At 34.3% G+C, this 20,407-nt stretch overlaps 1 protein-coding gene across 6 annotated transcripts in view; it reads right to left on the reverse strand.

The window, feature by feature from the left end:
- Positions 1–20,407, reverse strand: part of MCPH1 (microcephalin 1) — a 135,849-nt gene that overhangs the window by 99,192 nt on the left and 16,250 nt on the right. For 5 of the 6 annotated variants that reach the window (XM_067294211.1, XM_067294210.1, XM_067294209.1 and 2 more), the window contains 2 exons: positions 14,510–14,622; positions 1,121–1,158 (listed from right to left, as the gene is read on the reverse strand). In XM_067294211.1, the coding sequence (XP_067150312.1) occupies positions 1,121–1,158; positions 14,510–14,622 (151 nt within the window). The remainder of the gene's footprint in view (positions 1–1,120; positions 1,159–14,509; positions 14,623–20,407) is intronic. The other variant, XM_067294215.1, reaches the window with a different exon arrangement.

Here is a 20,407-nt window from a genome sequence, read left to right on the forward strand (position 1 = left end):
CTTTCAACAAAACATTTTCCCCAGCTCTGCCAGGATTTGTTTTCTTCTTTTATGCAGATCACCACCTCTGTTTTCCACTACTCTCATCTGCTCTGCAGCTATTATCTTTAGCTCCCTTACAGTAATACTGTATTGCATGATTTGTGAAGTGCACTTACAGTCTCAGTGTTATTAGTATCCATTTTTATTAAACAAAAAGTACACTTACAGTCTCAGTGTTATTAGTATCCATTTTTATTAAACAAAAAGTATTATTAGTTTTGTTTCTGACCTATAATATAATATACTTGACAACAGCTACTGACAATCATTTACAAAGAATTTCTAAAAAGACAGCCAGAGTGCTCCTCCTCAGTGCTTACATCTATGCAACTGTCATGATTTAATTATTTTTCTTTAAACCTGAAATATTTTGTACAAACATGTTGAGTTTTGAAAAAGAATTCAGAAACTGTAACCAAGCATAGTATGAAATATGGAATTGTGTTTTTGTTGGATGTTCTTTATTTTCTAAGAGTTTTAAGAGAATGATAAGAGCAAGCTAGAAAAATATTAACTCTTCCCCAAATATGCAGTGGCAGCTGCTTCTAATGTTTTGCAACTAGAGCAGCTAAAAAGCCTAACACTGATATTTCTTCAGCAACTATTTATGTTAAAGAAAACATTTTAAACTGATGTTTCAGATCATAATGACTTTTTTATAAAAACAATTGAAATTTATGTGGAAAAAGCTAATTCTTGGGCTGAAAGTCTGAACCACTTATTGCATAAAACTCCACTTTTTGTTTCCTTCAAAAAGAAAAATTCTAAGCAAGTTTTGAATTTTTCTGATTTTATTACCCTGAAGCCTGTTGAGCTCACCCATGGAAAAACTACTTCTGTCTATACCATAACAACACATGCATGTACACAGGCGAGTGTCTATACAGTGTACAGTAGTAACAAAATATATGTGTGTTTTCAGCTAGAAGACAGAATGAAATAAAATATTTTAACACATGGTGCATAGATAAATTCCCCACCCGCTTTTTTTTTTTTTTTTTAAACAGGCATGAAAAGATTAACAACATTCAAGTTTAAATTGTATTCTGACTAAAGAGTCAAAATGTTTAGTACTTACTCAGAAGACATACTCGTCATAACTAGTGTCCTTGTTGGCTAGAGGTGTGAAAAAGAAGAGACAAGAAAACATAAAAAATCTGTAAAGTTTTCTCTGAAGAAAAACGTAAATTATAAAGCGTTTCATTAAAAGACTGAACTACTTCATACTTACAGTGTCAGCTGAGGCAGAGGCTGTACTAATTAACACATACACTAAAGATGTTAAACTTCAAGGATAAGGAAGGAAGGAAGCCCCTCCATCACATCTGGTATCAAACCATCCAATAGCAGAAAACAAGAATAGAAGTTTCCACCAGTGAAATCAAATCAAAGCAAAGGCTTTCAAGCCAGAGATGCCACAGAAAAAAAGTTTATTTTTTGACATCTGCCTTTTTCTTCTCAGATAAAAAGGAAAAAGCAGCCTAACTTCAACAAAACACCCTTAAGTAAAAGTGATTCCAGTTTATTCCAAAAGAAAGGCAGAAACTGTCTGAGATGCTGAAGAAACAAAAGAATATATTTAAGTATAAGTTGAATATTTTTAATTTTATTTTGGTGCTAAAGGTTTTTTTTGTGTGGAAACTTCAGTAGTGTAAATCTAGGTTTTTAAATCAAATAGTTTCACTCCTAAATCTCACCTAAGCTGACTGAGAAATATAATACACAAGGTACACTCAAAGAGTGCAACAGTTCTCAAATTAGCAATTTGGAGACATCTTAAAAAGCATTCCCCCTCCCCAACAGATCCCCCTAGCTTACATGCAAAGTAAGAGTTTTTGTCCCATACAGGTTCTATATATGCATTTTGAGAGTTAACATTATAGAAGTCAGAAGAGAAAAAGGTGTCCTCTAGTGATCAGTGGTGAGCATGAAAGCCTCTGTCATGCAGGTAGGACAGAACATGAATTTTAGCCGTATCAGAAAAACATGCAACTAAATGTAACACAATCACCAAAAAAGTCTACGCAAGAAGAATTTTTGAAAAGTTTGGCTAAGAGTTACTGATAACTACATAAACACGCACAGGTATGCATATACAAACATTTTAAGTTTGTAGAAAGAGTAGATCAATTAACTTTTAGTTATGTTCTGTTAACTTTGTTAGCTCAGTAATGAATCACAGAATTGAAGACGGAACCTACTCTAACATAACTCTATCCCTCCTCTCTTATCAGTACAGAACTATCCTCCATTAAGCATTCAAGCAATTTGTCACATTTAAGAACAGAGTTCCTTAGAATTAGCTCTGTAGACTATTAGCCTTTAGTTTGTACCATGACTATATAGGTGTTCATCATATGAACAATCTTTGCATAATTAAAACACAATTTAGATACTCTTGACAAGTCAGATATTAAAAACTGGTGCTGTATACATGCTAGTATTTTCTCCTTTGCAGCAATGCTTTGTTACAAAGATGTTTTAACCAAAAATATCATACAGTGCCAGTAAGACTGGGGGGGAGAGGAGTCTTTTCATTAGCATACACAAACTAATTTCATCCTGAAGCTGGGTAAATTAGAGGAATATTAAAAAAGAAGCTACTTAAATCTTGAAGTAAAAATAATGTAGCATTTTCAAATAATTTTTAATTCATGATAAATACACACTTAGAAAACATTATGTAAACTATACAACAGTTCAGAACTGAAAATATATAGAATGTGAAAATGTAAAAACTTATTTACAGAATGGAATAAAACTTCACATGAGGAAACAAAAAATGAGAAAAGTGAAAATAAGAGAGCTAAGTAGGGTAGGGAGGAAGATACAGTGCAGGTAGTGAAGCAGTGAGCTACAGTGGAGATGCAAAAAATACACAAATATTTCTTATACTGAAAAGTTAACATTACAGAAACCTGTGGTCTTAAGTCTCCTATTTCTTCAGGAGAAATTCTAGGTAACATTTTAGAAATGTAAGTTTCAAAATTCCTAACATTACCAGAAATACTTACTGATGATGTCTTAGACTAATCTTAGCCAAAAGACCTTCTACCTCATTATTTTCAACTCCAAAAAGTAGTCACATTTAATAGTTCTTGGAAGCTCCAAGACCTTCATAGTTTCAATTCTGCATTTGAATTTTAGTGGTTAATCAAAATTTAACCGTTTTGATTAGTCACTCAAAAAGACCTCTTTCCAGTAAGGGTTCTCCTGGCAAAAGGACTGAGATATTGGGCATTCTGGGTCATACTGGGAGAGGTTAGGACAGATGATTAAGTCAGACACAGGGCCACAATACACAATAACGAAAACATGCCTCATACTGTCCTAATACACAAAAAGTTGTTGAAGTTTATGTAAACTCCTAAAACTTTAAGGAATCCTTGGGGATCCAAGAGCCCATGATTGCACTAAACATGGCTTAAAAACATGGTTTAGCTCTTCTCTACCCAATTCTTCTGGGCCTCACTTCAGATCTGCAGATTGCTTCAGCATAACCCTGATGTTCTCCTTCAGTACCTCACTGCCATCTGAATAAAGCTCTTCGGCTAAAAGTCTGGAGTTAATCCAAACAAATAACTGCACTAGGTCCTTGGGGCCCTTGTATAGTACCTGTCCCAAATCCAGATCCTGATGCACCTGTTTAGTTTGAGGAAGTGCAGAAAAGCATCCATGCTTGCAACTGAAATGTCAAAAACATTAACCTAATGATCAGAACACTAGTTTCGCCAAAATTTTTGTTAACAAAAGCATTACTATAAACAAAGGCCAACAAAGTAGCTTCAGTTCCTACAACTGTTTCCTCAGATTCAGAGCAGAAATGTTTGTTACCCGCAGTTTCTTAATACCTCACCCTCAAGGTACTAAACATGCTGGATTCACAGAAATTGGGAAACCCACAGCCTGTCCTGACATTACCCTGAAAAATCAGCTTCTATTAGGACAACACATAGCATAAGGAGTACAGAGTACATCACAGAGTACAGTGAATACTGTGTGCAAGTGTCTTCAGTGCTCCTCCTCTGTCAGTGCTCTCTTAAAGACAAAGATTCAAGAATGCAGAAGAATGCATACAAAAAGTAGAGACTGGTATACATTTAATTTCTTCCAAACTATTACTCCATCTTCCTTCAGAACAGCATATCTTTAGCGAGTTAGAGGTCATTTGCCAAGCAGACAACATTTTGTTTTACTGCTTCAATAAAGACAAGCAGTCTTCTTTAAGATGGTTACTCATTAGAAAAATTAGGCAAACTTGCTTTAATTTTCAGTTATACATCTTAAGTCAATGGCTTTCTCCCCTCCCTTGCCATACAATTTTTCTTCTACACTACTTGTATCTGTTTTATTTTACAATTTGCTTTATTGCAAAATATTTTGAGTTAATATTTTCATTTCTGACTAGCAAAAAGACATCTGGTAAGCATCATTATGAATTCTAATGCACATTTGTAGCAGGATTACTATTAATAAAACACTGAAAAAGGTGGTATTAAGTTAAATGGCCCTTTTTATTTATAATTAATCTCCAAATACTAAAAAGCTGCATATTTGTACTCTAAATCAGAACATGTTTCTTTCCGATTTTTTTTTTTTTTAGGTCTGAAATGAGGACTGTTATAAACTATGAACCTATAGAACATTTTCACATTTCAGCTTTCCTTTATATACTTCTGAGGATTACTGTTGCATTGATATTTCTTTTTAGAGTCCACCAACAATCAAATTATTCCAAGTCATATGAAATATAAAACAGGCATTTCAATACCTCAAAGGAAACAATATTTCTAAACCCTCCCAATACTTAAAACACAGTTCAGTACTTCCTGTTAACTGACCTACACCACAAAAGAGACATCCAACCTCAAAATGTGTTCTTTGTTACTGCTAAGTTTCAGCGGGTGCTTCTTGGAGCTGAAGGACAATAAAAGAAGTCGTATTGTACAACTGCTTTTCAAAAAAGTGACTTCAAATTTTGTTTCCCTAGGAATACCATGAGTGACAAAATGAACTAAAAAGTGACCATAAAAAAAATGTCTTTCCAGGCTAATTCTCAAGAATAAAACACATTCATGATAAGAATTTGCTTGATAGGAATTAATGTTTTACATTGTCACTGCTTAAATTCTGACCTAAGTAAATTAGATCTTATTTTGTCTTTGGGACAAGTCCCCAGGCCTCGGATTTTTTTTTTCCTTCTCTCTCCAAGAAAGGATATCAGGCAATACAAATGAATTCTCAAGCATGTACTGCTTACTCCAAATATTCCTCTAATATGCGGGGTATTCCATAACTTACCGAAGTTCACCTACATCCCAAAAGGAATAATCTTCAGCATTCTGTTAGACATATACTGTAACAGCATAAAAAGACCTTCACCTTTAGGACTCAACAAGATACCCAGTGCGCTTTGGCCCCTATGCCAGGATCCAAGACTTTGGAGGGAAGGGAGAAAAGGTAGGGAGGTAGGGGTGTGTGTGGGGGGGGCACATGTGCAAATAAAGAGTAAAGGAGTACAAGAGTATTATCCCTACCCATTTCATACTCTTTCAATCTTTTTTTTCCTTTGGCTACTGAAGTTCCATCAGATGGTTTTGAGATTGACTCAGAGCTTATATATTTATTTGCTTTCAATCTTTACAGCTGTACTTCAGAAGTCACATTCTTTAGTCCTACTATTACAGGAGCCATAAAACAGAACTATGTGGAGCATAGAAATATTCAGGAATCAGCTTAATTTCATTCTGCTTTTATCTACAAAAGTTATAATGAAGTTCCAAAACTTTAAGCCTGTTTCTAAGAAACAATCCCTAAATTGCACTACCTTATTCTATTCATGTAACCATGAATCATAGTTGACAATAATTCATAATTGTAGTGAATGATTACTATTCAGTAGTTTTAAACAGTGATTACTCAAAGCTATAATTTACTTTCTGGCTGGCCTATCTCTCCTTATCAGTCCTTTGATACTGTTATTTTCTGGATTCCTTTGGCTGCAAAGTGAATTTCAACTTTAATTTCCTGGCCAAAAATAGGAGCTCTGCTTTGATCCTGGAGATGTGAAAGATGTGTCCATCCTAATCAAATCAATCCTACTATGGGGAAAGATGAAAAAACAAAGCAGGTTAAAACATGACAGAAAAATAAAAATGACATGACAGGTGCCAGGGTGTCAAATTTCACCCAGTGTCAAGTATTGGAAATGAGGAATCCTATAATCACAGGCATAGGAACCCTAGAAGTTCTGTGGGCAAGATTAAGGATGATGAATAGCTGTCACTTCAGACTTTCCAGAGTAGCAGTGTCACTTAAAAGATTTACAACTTACTGACATTTTCAGTTTCTAAACACAACCATAATGGCTAAAAACAATAATAAAAAGGGGGGGGGGGGAATCAACTACAGGTGATACAAAATTCTGCAGCAAGGGACAGATCTCCCAGCCCTCTGCATCTTCAGTGTATCTGGCTGTGGCCATTAACAAAACTAGAAACTGTCTTTTTCCTGTAAGACAGACAAAGAGTAAGGGGAAAGCTGAGTAACAAAGACACTCCTTCTCACCCCTTTGACTGCCAACAGAAAGGTAAAAGTCAATCAGCATGACACAAAAAGCCAAAAGCCAATGATTATCATTTCTACAGTGTCTGGCAAGCACAGGCAAGAGTGATTCTCATTCTGACTGAAGCCCAAGCCCTTCAAACAGGTAGAGGTTAATGTTTAGCTTTCTGGTTGGTACTGCTCAGGAAGAAGCAGCATAGTTCTCAGTTGCCTTTTAGTAGTAAAGTTTTCCATATGGCTTCAACTGAGACATCCTAACTGTGAGATAAAAAAAATTTACAAAAGTAGAGGGCAACAGTAGAGCAGCTCTAGTGAAACTAATGGCATGGTTTTTAAGCCCTCATCAGCCGTCCATTCCATCTTGGTAATGGTGGTGACCACCCATCATGGAAGGAACAGAACAAACCAGGCCTGCCTCTCAGCCACTTCCCTACAGAGGTCGGGGGCTCAATGACACTGCTCATGATGGGTTTGACATCGGACAGAAGCGACTGAGGCACAAAGAGATACAGTCCCATTGTGCAGGTTGTGAGATGGAAATCATAAGAGGGAAAGAACCATCTTTAGATCACCTGAACTGTTAAATTAAATTAACACAGTGAAGTTAATTTGGATAGTTGAAATCTTCTGAAGATTTCCAACCATGCAGCAGGAGAGCTGAATTTCAGATGAATATACTCCTGAACATCACCCTTTGCAGCCCTCCCTCCCCCTCCCCCCCAAAGACTGGATTTTAGCTATAGGTTAGGATACAAGATGGCAAACTTCAGTAAATGCTCTGCTAACAAGACTGTAACCCACCTGTGTCAGAGAGTCAGTCTAAGCTAAAGCCTTACTGCCCTCTAGACAATAAGATAAGCAACTTAATTGAACAGTACTTACTGAAGGCTTTGATGTGCAGCAGCAATATTATGAAGAGTAAAAGAAAAAAATAATTTCAGCATAGATACAACAAGTTGAAAATAATTAAACCCACTTTGTATGAAGAATTTCTTCTCTAAAAAGCAGCTTATTATGGAATTTTCCTTTCCTAAAGGAATATGAATTAGTCATACACAGACACAATTCTTTTAAAAAAGAAATTCTGGAGTGTATACTTATGATGAACAGCCACAGATTTCAGCATTTCTGATTCTTTATACTAAAAAGGTACAACTATTAAAGAGTAATATGGTACAAGACTTCTCTTATTTAACAGACTGTATATTAATATTACTGTACCATTCAGACTTCTGTGAGCTCATACCACAGTTCTACAGAGATCACACCTAGAATCCATAAACTGATTTAGACATAGAAAACAACGAAGGTATTTGTTAATTTACTTTAAAAAGAATCATTAATGGAAAGATATGTCAAATGCTTTGAAATAGAGTTTAGGAAGTCTTTTGTTCACATTGATTTACAACAATTTTCAAGAGCTGTGAGGATATCACTTAGAAAGCAGTTCCGTCAACTAAAGGATTTCCGGCCTATAGTGTCATGCCAGGTATCAGTAAGTTTACATAGGATGTTCATTTTTCCAAGAGTTAGATTTCCCAAACAAGAGGATCTAGCCAGCAGTTGCTTTTCCTCCTGGTGGTTTCTGATGCCAAGAGGGAAAATAGGCTCAGTTTTATACTGATTCGCTGCCAAGACAGCTGCAGTCCAGTGGATTATTTGGCTTTTGGGCATGATAGTTATGACCTAGAGCTTTAAACGTAACAGTGTACCAAGGAAATAGAGAACTACTATTTACCAGCAACTAGAGTTAAGTCTTACCATACATACACACCTTCTTCAGTGAGGCAGGCATACGTCTCAAGCACTCGAAGAATATTTTGCCCTCATACTTCCTACAGTACTTATGCACAGTTTCTCATGATCAGAGCCAGAAAAAGAACTGCATCCATTTCTTGCACCTCTCTTCCACCATCACATCCAAGAATGCCATGGGCTTTTAAGGAAAAGGACAGAGAAGGTGTAGATGTACTTCAAACAACTTGGGATTTTAGGATTTTCTTTTCTGTGCTTATCCATATACACTTTTCACCACAGTTGGCTCTAACGCCATCTCCCACTTGCCTTAAAGTAAGTGAAGGAGTCCTAATGAATAGCACCTAGATGATCATTTTTTACCAAAGTGTGATGTCTCTCTGAAAGTTTCCATAATTACACAGGTGTTGGTAAAGGCATATGTAAAACTCCAGGTAGTTATTTTGCAAATATGAATTAAGATGGGGAACCAAAAACACTTGGATTATGATAGAGCAATTATGTTCTGACTTTATGTAAGCCTCCAGACCAAAAATCACCATACCTGCGTATCTTCTGAAAAGAAGAAACACAGGAAAATTTTTTTCTTAATTCTATGCAGACAGAACCAAAATCCTCTGTATACTTATGCCACTATTTCTTGAATAAGGTTCTGAAAGAGAACCAATATGCGAGTCTGCTGACTGGATAGAAATTGAGTGACAACTTTCGATAAGAATTCGGGTGAATTCAGCTCCCTGGATCTTAACCACCCTGCTTGCCAGGATGACAAAGTTCAAAGTCAACCACCTCCTACATCACTGGAATGGAATATGTTTCCAGAGTTTCAAACAGCAATCCAATCAACAGTGTGGATAGCAGGTGCAAGTCTCACCAGGAAGACAAGAAACACTCAACTTTAGCATTTGAGAGAAGGTTGTGCCTTTTGCCATAGAAGGGTATTGACGTTGCTCTCAAATGTTAGTATTATTATAAAATCCAGAGGTTTGGAACAAATGACCGCATCTATATTTTGATTATAACAATGACTAATTATTATAATAATGACTAATAAGCTGCATCTTGCCAGTAGAAACAAACCATCTTGCTGGATTTCAATGTCCCATTCAATAGCTTATTTCAGACGCTCCAAGGCAGCACTTCTCTGCAGTTATGTATAACATTTAATCTTTTTTATCACTAGACAATTTTACCTTTCAAAGTTATTGTCCGACAATGCAGTATGCTCAATAACTTGTTTCCCACCCTTTCTTCAACTCTCAGTATGTTGAGTCAGCTAGATAACTACAATTAAACAATCAACTATATAGTTGCCCTCAGCTAGATGTTGGTCAGATGCTCATGATTATTTCATGTAGGATGAGATATCTGCTGAACTTGAAACATTCCATGATCTAATCAGATTCTCATAAAATCATACCATCAGACATTCAGTCAATATCGTAGAACTTAACCTTAATGTTAGTCAGTCAAACTCTTACAATTCGCAGCTTTACTTGCTCATCTCATCTCTGCTCACAGAAGCAATCAATTTGAATAACTCTCCAGGCCCATCTGTCCACCTCCCCCCACTAAATCAAACATTTTCCCCAGACCATAAACAAGCAGGTAGTTCCAACACCATCAATGTTAACTATAAATGAGCTTGAGTGCTCTCACCATGTCTAATTCAGAGTAGTTTAACATTCATTCGCAACTGGAAGTTAGTAACATTTCAAGTATCAGTTCTTAAAATACTTACCTAGCTATTTAGTGACTTAAATCAAAATGGAAGGAAAACATAAAATAAGATGTTGTTGAGATGCAATCTGTTTCAGTCAGTGCACATTTATGGACATAAAGTTGCTTTCTTGTATTTCTGGCCAGGCACTTCAAGTTTTATAGTTGCAGACTTTTCAGGACACTAAAATCTGTTTTGCCATGAACAAAATATTTTCAAAAAGCAGTGTGTTGATAACAGGATCCAAAGATGGCCTGTTTTACACCAGTTTCTCCATTGTGTGAGCTGAGATTTTTTTATAAAAATCTCTCTCAAAAAAATCTCACAAGTTCAGTATTAAAAATCTAAGATGAGTGTCAAATCCAAGAGCTACAGAAATACAAACCAAGATGAATCTGTTTGAAAACAAAATTTAAGGAATTTCAGCTAAGTCTATGATGTCTTCTTTGAGAAAATATGTTTTTAATTACCCCTTATGATACTTAACTGCTTTCTCACACGGTTAAATAGTTTGCTCTATTCACTCAAAAGACAGTTGTTTCTTAGGGGTTTTCGAATGTAAAATTTATTCTAGTTGCATTTCTAAGTGACATGATACTATTAGGTCCTTAAAAAAAAAGTCCACTACCACCCATATCCCTCTAAAAACCCCAAACAACTTCTTAGTTGAAAAAATTGGCAGTTAACTGGTTATTCATAATGAGTCTCTCTGATCTGTTTAAAGTGCAAAATGTACGCATTTGTGATGTGACAAATGTGATGATGAATGCACACATTTTGTGACATTAAGCAATGAAATGAGCACTCAACATTATACCAACAAATTAACACTACTGAAATGAATTTATTTGAATAAATTTTTGGCTTTATGGTTTTTAGTGATATCACTGGGTCATCCTTATGCAGAGCAGCAAAGAGCAATGTATTTAAATCCATGGAATAATTGAAAAATGCACCACAGTATGTAAAGGGTTATTTCATCCCTGAACACCAGTGTCATCAATTTAGATTTCTAGACCAGGGAAGCCACCTGCTGACATTCGCAGGTATTAACCCACACCACTTGTTCTTACCAGCTCCGCATGAGAACGATCTGGAACTGTCGTCAGCTTTGAGGCACGACAACCCATAATCTAAGAACTCTTACACATAGGGCATTTTTTAAAAATCTACCTTTGTGTGAATAAGTACAGCACTTTAAAACTCTTGATTTTGTTATAAAAAAAGCTCATTCCTGATGCTACTAAGGTTAAAGTCTCACTTATCTTCCCCCAACATGCCTGAGGTTGCTGTTATAGACTGCTCTGTCTTCACAGCTTTTGTTAGTTTACAAGCAAGAACTTCAGATAACCTTGATTAGAAGTCATCCATGTTAGAATACAATGAGCATGCCTATATAAATAGTACAGATAAAGAACAAAAACATGAGCACTTGTAACCTACAGTTCTGATATAAATGTACCTAAACAAATTCATTCTCTATCTCAACTTCTGCAGAAAACATACAAAAACTAAAACTGCATGAGGTTTTGAAGAAAACAAATGCATAACAATGGCATTGCAGAGAAACACCAAATCTACAGCTTCATTTATAATAAAGAAACCACACCAAATGAAATTAAACAAACACCTAACTCTGGCCATAATTCCTTCAGCTATTTGTGTGCCCTTTGTAAATTTAGTTTTACTATCACATTACAAACCCTATATACCTGACATACATTCACTGTAGAATGGAGTTATAATAAAAGTACTAGATAAAGTTTCAGTGCAGATATTCTTTAAGAATTACATTCAGCAAACAGCTAAAATTTTTAGAGAGATTACATTTCAAACTATGTTTCCTAGGAAAAAAAATAACTGCAATTTACATTGCTTTCCAGATTGAGAATCTTAAAGCCAAATAATGAAATTAACAGACTGCATTTTAAAATGGATTCTTAGGACACCAGCAATATGATCTGAAGCCCTATATTTGAACAATTTATTATAAAATTGCATTTATTCTACAATTAATATAATTTAAAATATTATTTCAAGCATTGCTTTTTTAGAAAGAAAAGGTCTGGATATTCATATTTCTAGAAAAGTTGTTCCATCAAAATAGCTATGAAATGACATTTCTTTTATGCGTGTATTTTTCACATGTGCTTCCTTTTGAAATGGAAACAAGCATTAAAATGCTCTCCATAATCCTATAAGTCAATAAAATCACATTTTTTTTTAAATATTTGTGCTAATCCTCTCACACACTTCTTGCTTCAGGTAAAGGAAACAAAACAATACTTTGTATTTTAACTTCACTTTCACCTTGCTAAACATTAGTAGAATGTTGCAATGTTTAAGTTGCAATCATTCAAAGAAAGTGTTCATATTTATATTAAAAAAACCCCTTTTCTCAGGTTTGTTTCAAAAGCTTAATAAAAATATTTTGATTGGAACTAAAGAAGGTTTGCATTTTTTTTTTTACAAGAATTTAGACATTTAGTCTAATTTTGACCAAAACAATATCCTCTTAAAATTTCTTCATAAAGAATTTCTACAGATCTCCAATGTTGGTTTTAAAAATTTTGTATGCATATTTGCATACAAGTAATGGATAATAGATCTTCAACAGATAAATTCATGAACATTAATTCATATTCTTTTCCCTTCCTCCAGCAGTTGTCTTTAAATATGTATTAAAAGCTTTTCAGTGCAAATTTGTTGGTTAAATGTCACATCCTTTTTGTAGAGTTTGTATGTTATAATTAAAAAAAATTGTACAAACAGACTGTGTCAGGAAGCCTTTAAAATGACAAAACAAAGCATTCACGACTCGAGAGAAAGAGTGTGCTATGTTAATGAGATTTGAATTGATCTGTATTATTCCTTGAGTGACTGTATTCTTTAGGTTTCCTAATCAGAAAATGGATGAATGAAAGAAGCTACCTCAAAACACTGAATATGAATTTTCTCCAGCTATAACTTAGTTTTTGCTACCTTCAGACACCTCACAGAAAAAGCTTTGCAACAAGCAAGAGAAAGATTGGTGGATACTACAGAGCAACATTCACAGACAACCACCTTTCACTTGAAGGCCAATGTTTGGCCCTTGGTTTGAAAGCCAGGAACAATAAGAATGTTTTATTGCTCTTTGTTTCTCTTTATTATGTAATAATTATGCTGGGACATTTATGTTAAGAACAATGAAATAAAAATTAAAAATAATGTAAAATGCTCTTGTAACGTAATTACACAGGAAAAGGAATCAGTACCATCAAATCTGACAAATCTAAGCACTATTTCTGGCGATAGCTTTAAGAAGAGCCACTGATTATAGTCTGTGGATATGCAATATATTTAGCAATTTTAGTCATATTTCTTTTGCAGGAAATGAAGCTGTTCTGGACAGATGCTTTAGCTTAAAACATAGGCAATCTTAACGTAGCTACAAAAGGCGAATCTAGAATGAGGTTGATTTATACATTCTATATAATGCTTAAAGTTATTAGTTATATAAATGATATATATGTTGATGTTCAGAAGGAGAAACTGAACAAATAGTTAAGAAATGTGTCAAGTAATAAGATGCAGGCAGGAAGTCAAATCATACTTTTACCCCAGAACAGATCACTGGTCCACAGAGATTAGTATCCTACCTTCAAGAAGCTTAAGAGTTGAACTGCCTACTAATTGCACCTGCTGAGAACTTTTATATAAGAGAGGATCAAAATCTTTGATCAATCTCTTTGAAACTCTACCAATAGCTACCATTGAAACATCTAACTAACTTATTTCATAGAATTACGTAATATTTCTTTCAGTGCTTTGGGACCTCCCATTCTCAAAACAAATCAGTACTCTCCTTTTAATTGTACTACTTGCTACTTACTGATAAAAAGAACTACTATTTATTTTCCTGCTGATCAGTTTCATATTTACAAAAGAAAAAACAAAAAATAACTTCCCCCCAAAACAACAACAACAAAAAACCACATACCCCCTGCCCCAAATGACTATGTTTAGTAATTCCTCCAAAAAGGATAAACATCTTTTCAGGTCAGGAACTCACAGCTATACTACAAGTTCTGTGGAATTCACACTGCTCCACAGCAGGACTTTCTTTGTGCAGCAACGCCATTACTGTGCTGTGTGTATTTTCCTTCTGCAGGGGGTAACAGAATGGGACTAAAGTGGTTTAAGCCAGTCTGCCAAACTCCCTTACAATGTTAACTTGACATAACTCTGCCAGTACAAGTTTCTAATACAGAAAGCTGAGTTCCATGGTTGTATATATTGTCTTTGAACACAATTCGCATAATATTTCAAGGAAAATAAGATTCAGAAAAGGTTTTTAAGGTGATAGTGCATAAAGAATGCAGTTTTTTTCTTTAAATACATTCAATGATTCACCAAGAAAAGAGCTTAATGTCTAGTTAAACTGACCTTTTGAAGTCTTCTAGTTTTTCTTAACCCCCCATTGAGCTTATTCTCTTGTTCATTAAAAAGTTTGCAAGAGCCATCAGTAACATGACACTTTGAAACTTCATTTTCATCACCTAGAAACCAAGTGTATTAAATTTAGAAACTTGAAATAAAACTATGATCTTGCAAAATGAAATTGCTACTGATTATTTTATCTAAGTAGAGCTATGTACAATTAAGAAATCCAAGTTAAACTGCGCCAATTATTTTTCTATTTTATTTCAATTATGGAAAACACAGTGACACTCAAGCATCTAACTCAGTATTTCAGTCTCTGACCTTGGAAACAAACTTGTTGCAAAATTCCCAATTTTCAGTATTTTGAATATCATTAGTCAGAACTAAAGTATCAGTTAAATTAGTTTTATTACAAAATTTGTAATTTCTCTGAATACACACAATACAGATATTTGAGGGTTTAAAGCACTGATGGCTAGATTCTTCCTTTCTAATTGAAATGTCAGTGCTTTCAGTATCCATTATGTACATCTGTAATGACTGGAAGGTCAAACGTTTTCAAATGACACTTTGCAAGCACATCTAACAAGCTGTTAGCAGGAAAGGAATAACTGCACATGCACACTTATCAGCCTTGTCCTTTAAAAAGGCACTGTCTGTAAGAATGTACTCTAATGTGGCTACCACAAAGCAGTATGTACTCTCATTGCCTGTTTTGTGAATATGTATTTTAATTCTTCCCTGTTGTCAGGATGACTTTTATAAGCACTAAAACTTCTGGATTCATTTGAGAAAATTTGCTTGCATAAGATGAAAAACACACCTTTGATCTATCTTTTGATCAATGCAGCTTTAATTACTGAAGATTTAAAGTAGGTCATTTTTCCCAAATTTAATTCAATGGAGTCTACTTTAGGAAATTCTTTAATTATTTTTTTTTAATTTCAAAGAAATGCATGAGACCAGTTTAATCCCTAATTATTAAACTTTAAGTGGTCTAAATCCATCTCCTCCTGAATAAGATGTTTTGATCATTTTTAGAAAATACTGAAGGATACTATATCCACATTAACTAATCTAACTGCATTTAATTTGGTCACATAAGTCCTCCAAAGTGAATTCAAGATACATATATAAGCATATAGCAGCCAAGAATCATTTATGTCTCCTCCTCTCAGCTACTTAAACTCTTAATCCTTGAAATGACAGAACAAAAAAAAAAAAAAAAGACAGAACACCACACAGACAGCAAACATTTTCCACTACAAATTACTTTCCTAAAATGTGTTAAGCTTTTAAACTAGTGAAGATTTCATCATTTCTTCACACTGAAGTTCCAAGTTTTATATTGGTTTATACTCAGTGTCACAGTAGCTTTGTGTAATAGAAGAAAACCAGAGCACGTTAGTTCCAAAACTCAAGACATACCTACACAAAGAAGAATCCTTCCTGAACTCTCAAATCAGCTGTCATGGTTGGCTGGCTTTTAGGTACAATCATTAATTTAAATTAAAAAGTGTTATTTAACAAATGGAGAACTGATTACTTAGCTGCATTAACTTTATTTTGCATTGCACTAAGGCTTATCATCTTCAATCATACAGCAAGACCAATGGCAAGAGAAATAAAAGATCTTGATGTGCCAAACAAGAAAAAACATTGCTAAAAAAAGAATTTAAATTTCTTTAACTCCTTTTATTTGTAAAATAGGACTTCTAAAAGCTGTTATTGAAAAATGCATTTTGGATCCTAAAAAAAAGATACAGAACTGCAAAGTGTATCAAGAGATTATCTACTGCATTCCTTTACTCTGAGCAGGAGAATATATTTACATCTTTGTTTAAAAGCAAGATATCACTCTTTGTTAAATTCCGGTAAGGATTCCACAATTATTGTAATCACTGAAAGGATCGAGCACTGTTTCATTTTTTGGGGCCAGAAGTGGTAAAATACTCCTTTTGCCACTCTTGGCCTGAATGCTCAAGCTCCTCAGCTCTTATTCTTAGGGACAGAGTCCAAAAACCAAATGCTTGGACCTCCTTCCAGTTCGGTTTCACTACTCACTGATTCTTTACGTTTACAGGAAAGCAGTAGTAGGGAACAAGATCCATTATCTCTTTTGGGTGATGCATCACATAAGTACCATTCTTTAAAATCCAGTTCCTATTTCCTCTCCTCTGTCTATCAGGACTTCTCAGCACCTCATAGCTTTTCCATCTTGTAGCACTAAAGGCTATCTATTGCCTGTTTTTCTCTGACTGCTGCTTTTTAAAGCACCTTCTTGGCCACAAGTGGGGAGTTTTCATCTTTAGTAGCCCTTCCTAGGTATTTCAGGTGAGGTTTACAGAACCTGTTGAAGCAATTCATCCACTGTTAGCTATCCCTAAATTTTGTCCAAACACTCGGCTAACTTGCATCAAAGCAGGCCATTAGGTCCCCTAAATTCTCTTCTGAAACATTGCGCAATGACAACTATCAAAATTTCCTCAAATCTGATAGTCCTCTGAAGTATTAGAAACCCTCTGAGTGGCTTTAATTTGCAATTTAAATTTCTCATCATTCATGATCACTTATCAATGAGAAGTTTTGATCCAGAAGAATATCTTTGAAATTCCATTTGATATTTTCTTCCAGCTGACAGCAAAGTAAGGATTAGCTACCTTGAGCTAGTTTTTGGTCAATCAAGTCAATCGTGTTCATATAATAAGAATTTTATCTAGAGTATAGCATTCTACTCTGAGAATATTGTAACAAACAGTCTCGCTGAAAGTAAACTATATCACATCTACTATTTTGTACTTATCCAGAGTTGCTTACCCTAACTGTGAACAAAGTCAGTCTTTCTCATCATTCTTAATCCTGTAAGTATGCATTTACAGAATATTTAATAACTTGTGTCATTATTTCAGGGTGGGCAGATATTAAGTAATGGCTAATCAGAACACACTTTCAAGCTCTCCAAAAGCTTGTGTCCACAGGGTTCTCAAAGAGACCCTCTTAATGGTTCAGAAACAATTTTATCTACTTTGTAATCTGCTATAGGACAAGCGTCATCAGCCTTTGTAATTCTAACATTGAAATAATCCTCAACCTATTTCTCTATTCTGAAATGCTTATCCTTTTTTGTTTTAATAATTAGCTACAATTAATCTTTTTGCAAAGACAAATGAAAGAAATCAAACAAGAAATAACTGTCTTCATCATCCCTTACTTGCTTAATAAAGGACACTAATAAAGTAATGTCAGTAAAAGACATCATCCAATACATTTGAGGGCTTTTCTTTCAAAACTGGAAAAAAGTTAATAAAAGCAGATCAAATCTAAGCAGATTCAAATGTGTGTTTTTAAAGAAATAGATCGTATTTTAGCAGCATTAAGCACTCATCTTGAAATTCTGGACCTAGAATCTCAGGTAAAATTCATTCATCTAAATAAATTCAACTTGTTCAACTTTGCAACAAATAAAGATATTCTAGATTCCTCATTTTAACCTTGAACTAAGTCCAGTAGACTGTAATGGATCTTAGTTTGCATCTCTTGCCAAACAAGATAATACTTGCTTTCAACATTCACCATAAATATCTAAAATTCACTCAACTGGGTTAACTTTATTGTTGAGACTAGAAATAATAGTAAGTCCAGGTTCAAGTTTCTAAGTGATTGTTAGATGATAAAATCTTAGAAGCAAGTAAGCAAGTGTTAGCATTCTAAACCATGTAGTTCAAGCGCCAACTTATCTTACAATCAGCCCTACCAAAAGAAATTATAAGCATATGAACTGGACTTTGAAGCAATGCAATTCACAGCTTGAATGACATGGAAATTTTTAGACATCCCTTCTAACATAGATTTTTAACTTTCACAGAAAGTAACATTATTGCATTTCCATAAACTTATATTCACGACAGAGAAAACCTACCCATTTCTGACCCTGTAATTGCTGAAAATCTTGGTGCTGACATGCAAAAACCAGTTACACAACAGTTATTGATTGCACAGCACTGAAATATATCAAATGTGACTGCTTTAATCAGAAGGATAGAAAACTCATTTCATCTTCCTCATGGTTATTTCTGGTGAAAATGGGAATCTGAGTGGGAAAGTTTGGTTTTTTTTTAATATATTCTTATAACTCCTAATTAATTTCAACTCTTCCATCTGTGACAGATCTCTACGTAATTTATAACTTGAACAAAATAAAAATTAGTCAGATTTATGCTTGTGCTGTTCAGCAGAAGAAATGGATGGCCATGAGAGTGCCCTAAAAAGGAACTTCTGAAGTTTGCTACAACATAAGCATTAGGACTTGAAAAGTTAGTCCCTGGTTAGCCTACATATTACACTTCTACGTTAAAATCAAAGGTTGCAGTTAGTCTATACACAGAATGCTTATCAAAATCTTACTGCTTTTCATTAAAGACATTGGGTAAGACAACCACTGACCTAAAAACACAAGGAGAAAATGGGCAAGAAAAGTGTTTGATATTTAAAATATATACAGATATATAATTAAATCTTATATGGATATCTGAATATTCCTATCCATACATGTGATGAGTGAAGAGACCCCTTTAGTTTTTAAAAATAATATACTGTATTTACCACTCTTCAATCACCTAGAACATACGGAAAAAGGTCAACACAATTACTATTTATTTACTCATTAACATGAACAATAACTTACATTCAAGCAAAATAAAAATAAGAAAATATATTAAGTCAATATTTAATAAAACACATGATTCAACATTACAACATCACAGTAACTAGAAGTTTAAAACAAGATTTTCATTTTTCCCACAGAACTTGTATTATTACGTAAAATACAACTCACTTTGTTATCACTCTCTCCCATTTTCAAGACAGCTGACTTGAGCTGTCACGCTCAAGGTTCTACTTGACTACCCAGCACATGCACAAAGCTGATGAAATCATATTTTCCTTTAAGGAAAATGGCCATCACTGATAAATGATATTATTAAAATCACTAGAGGGACAACTTGAGATTTACAAAGTTCCTAACTAACCAAAAGGGAGAAACAGTATAAATATCTGATAAACTCTTGTTTGTTGGATACTGCATTTTCTTCTCCTCCAAAATCTATTAGTTTAAGCATGTTGACCAGTGAGAAAATAAAAGTGTAGCATGTTAAAACATTGTTCATACTGAATCACTAAAATTTATGTTAGAATTGAGTCTCCTCATTTGTTTTTGTGATTAAGGAAAAACTGACTGGTTTTTGACATTAAAAAATACATTTAAAGATCATCTTCTAGTACATGGCCACATGGTATAAAACATGTACAGTGAGTTCATACACATGCGGATGTACATGTACACTTGTATGAGCATACACTTGCATCAACAATTTTTTCAAAACTATGCTATAATGATGTGCCCCAGGTATTAATACAGACATAGTGAACTCGACACAACAGCTCATAGTTCAGCAACTTAAATCCCACAGATACATGTACAGCCACCTTTTAGTTTTTCTACCAGATGATTTCATAAGTCTGATACCAAGTCTGTCCAGCCCTTTAAATTAGTATTAAATTTACCATAATTTATTAATGCACTGTTCCAGAACTTTCTGGGAAAAATCTGGCTAAAATATACAATCATAATTACAAATAATTAACCCTATGTAAAGGCTGACAGACAGACATCAAAATACCAACACCTGGAAGTAATTACCACAATGCAAGTTAGGAGCATTTTTCAGTGAAGTTCCTGAGACGCAATATTCTAATCTACAACTATATTGAAATAACTGAGGCTAAGCCAACCTGAAAATGCTTAAATATAGAAAATATTCTTTAAATTATTAAAAACTAGGATCAGTTCCATATAAAAAATTTTGGTTGAAAAAGGTGTTTGTTTTGCAATTCTTGCATGTG

Source organism: Apteryx mantelli, chromosome 3 (genome assembly GCF_036417845.1).
Source record: "Apteryx mantelli isolate bAptMan1 chromosome 3, bAptMan1.hap1, whole genome shotgun sequence".
NCBI lineage: Eukaryota > Metazoa > Chordata > Aves > Apterygiformes > Apterygidae > Apteryx > Apteryx mantelli.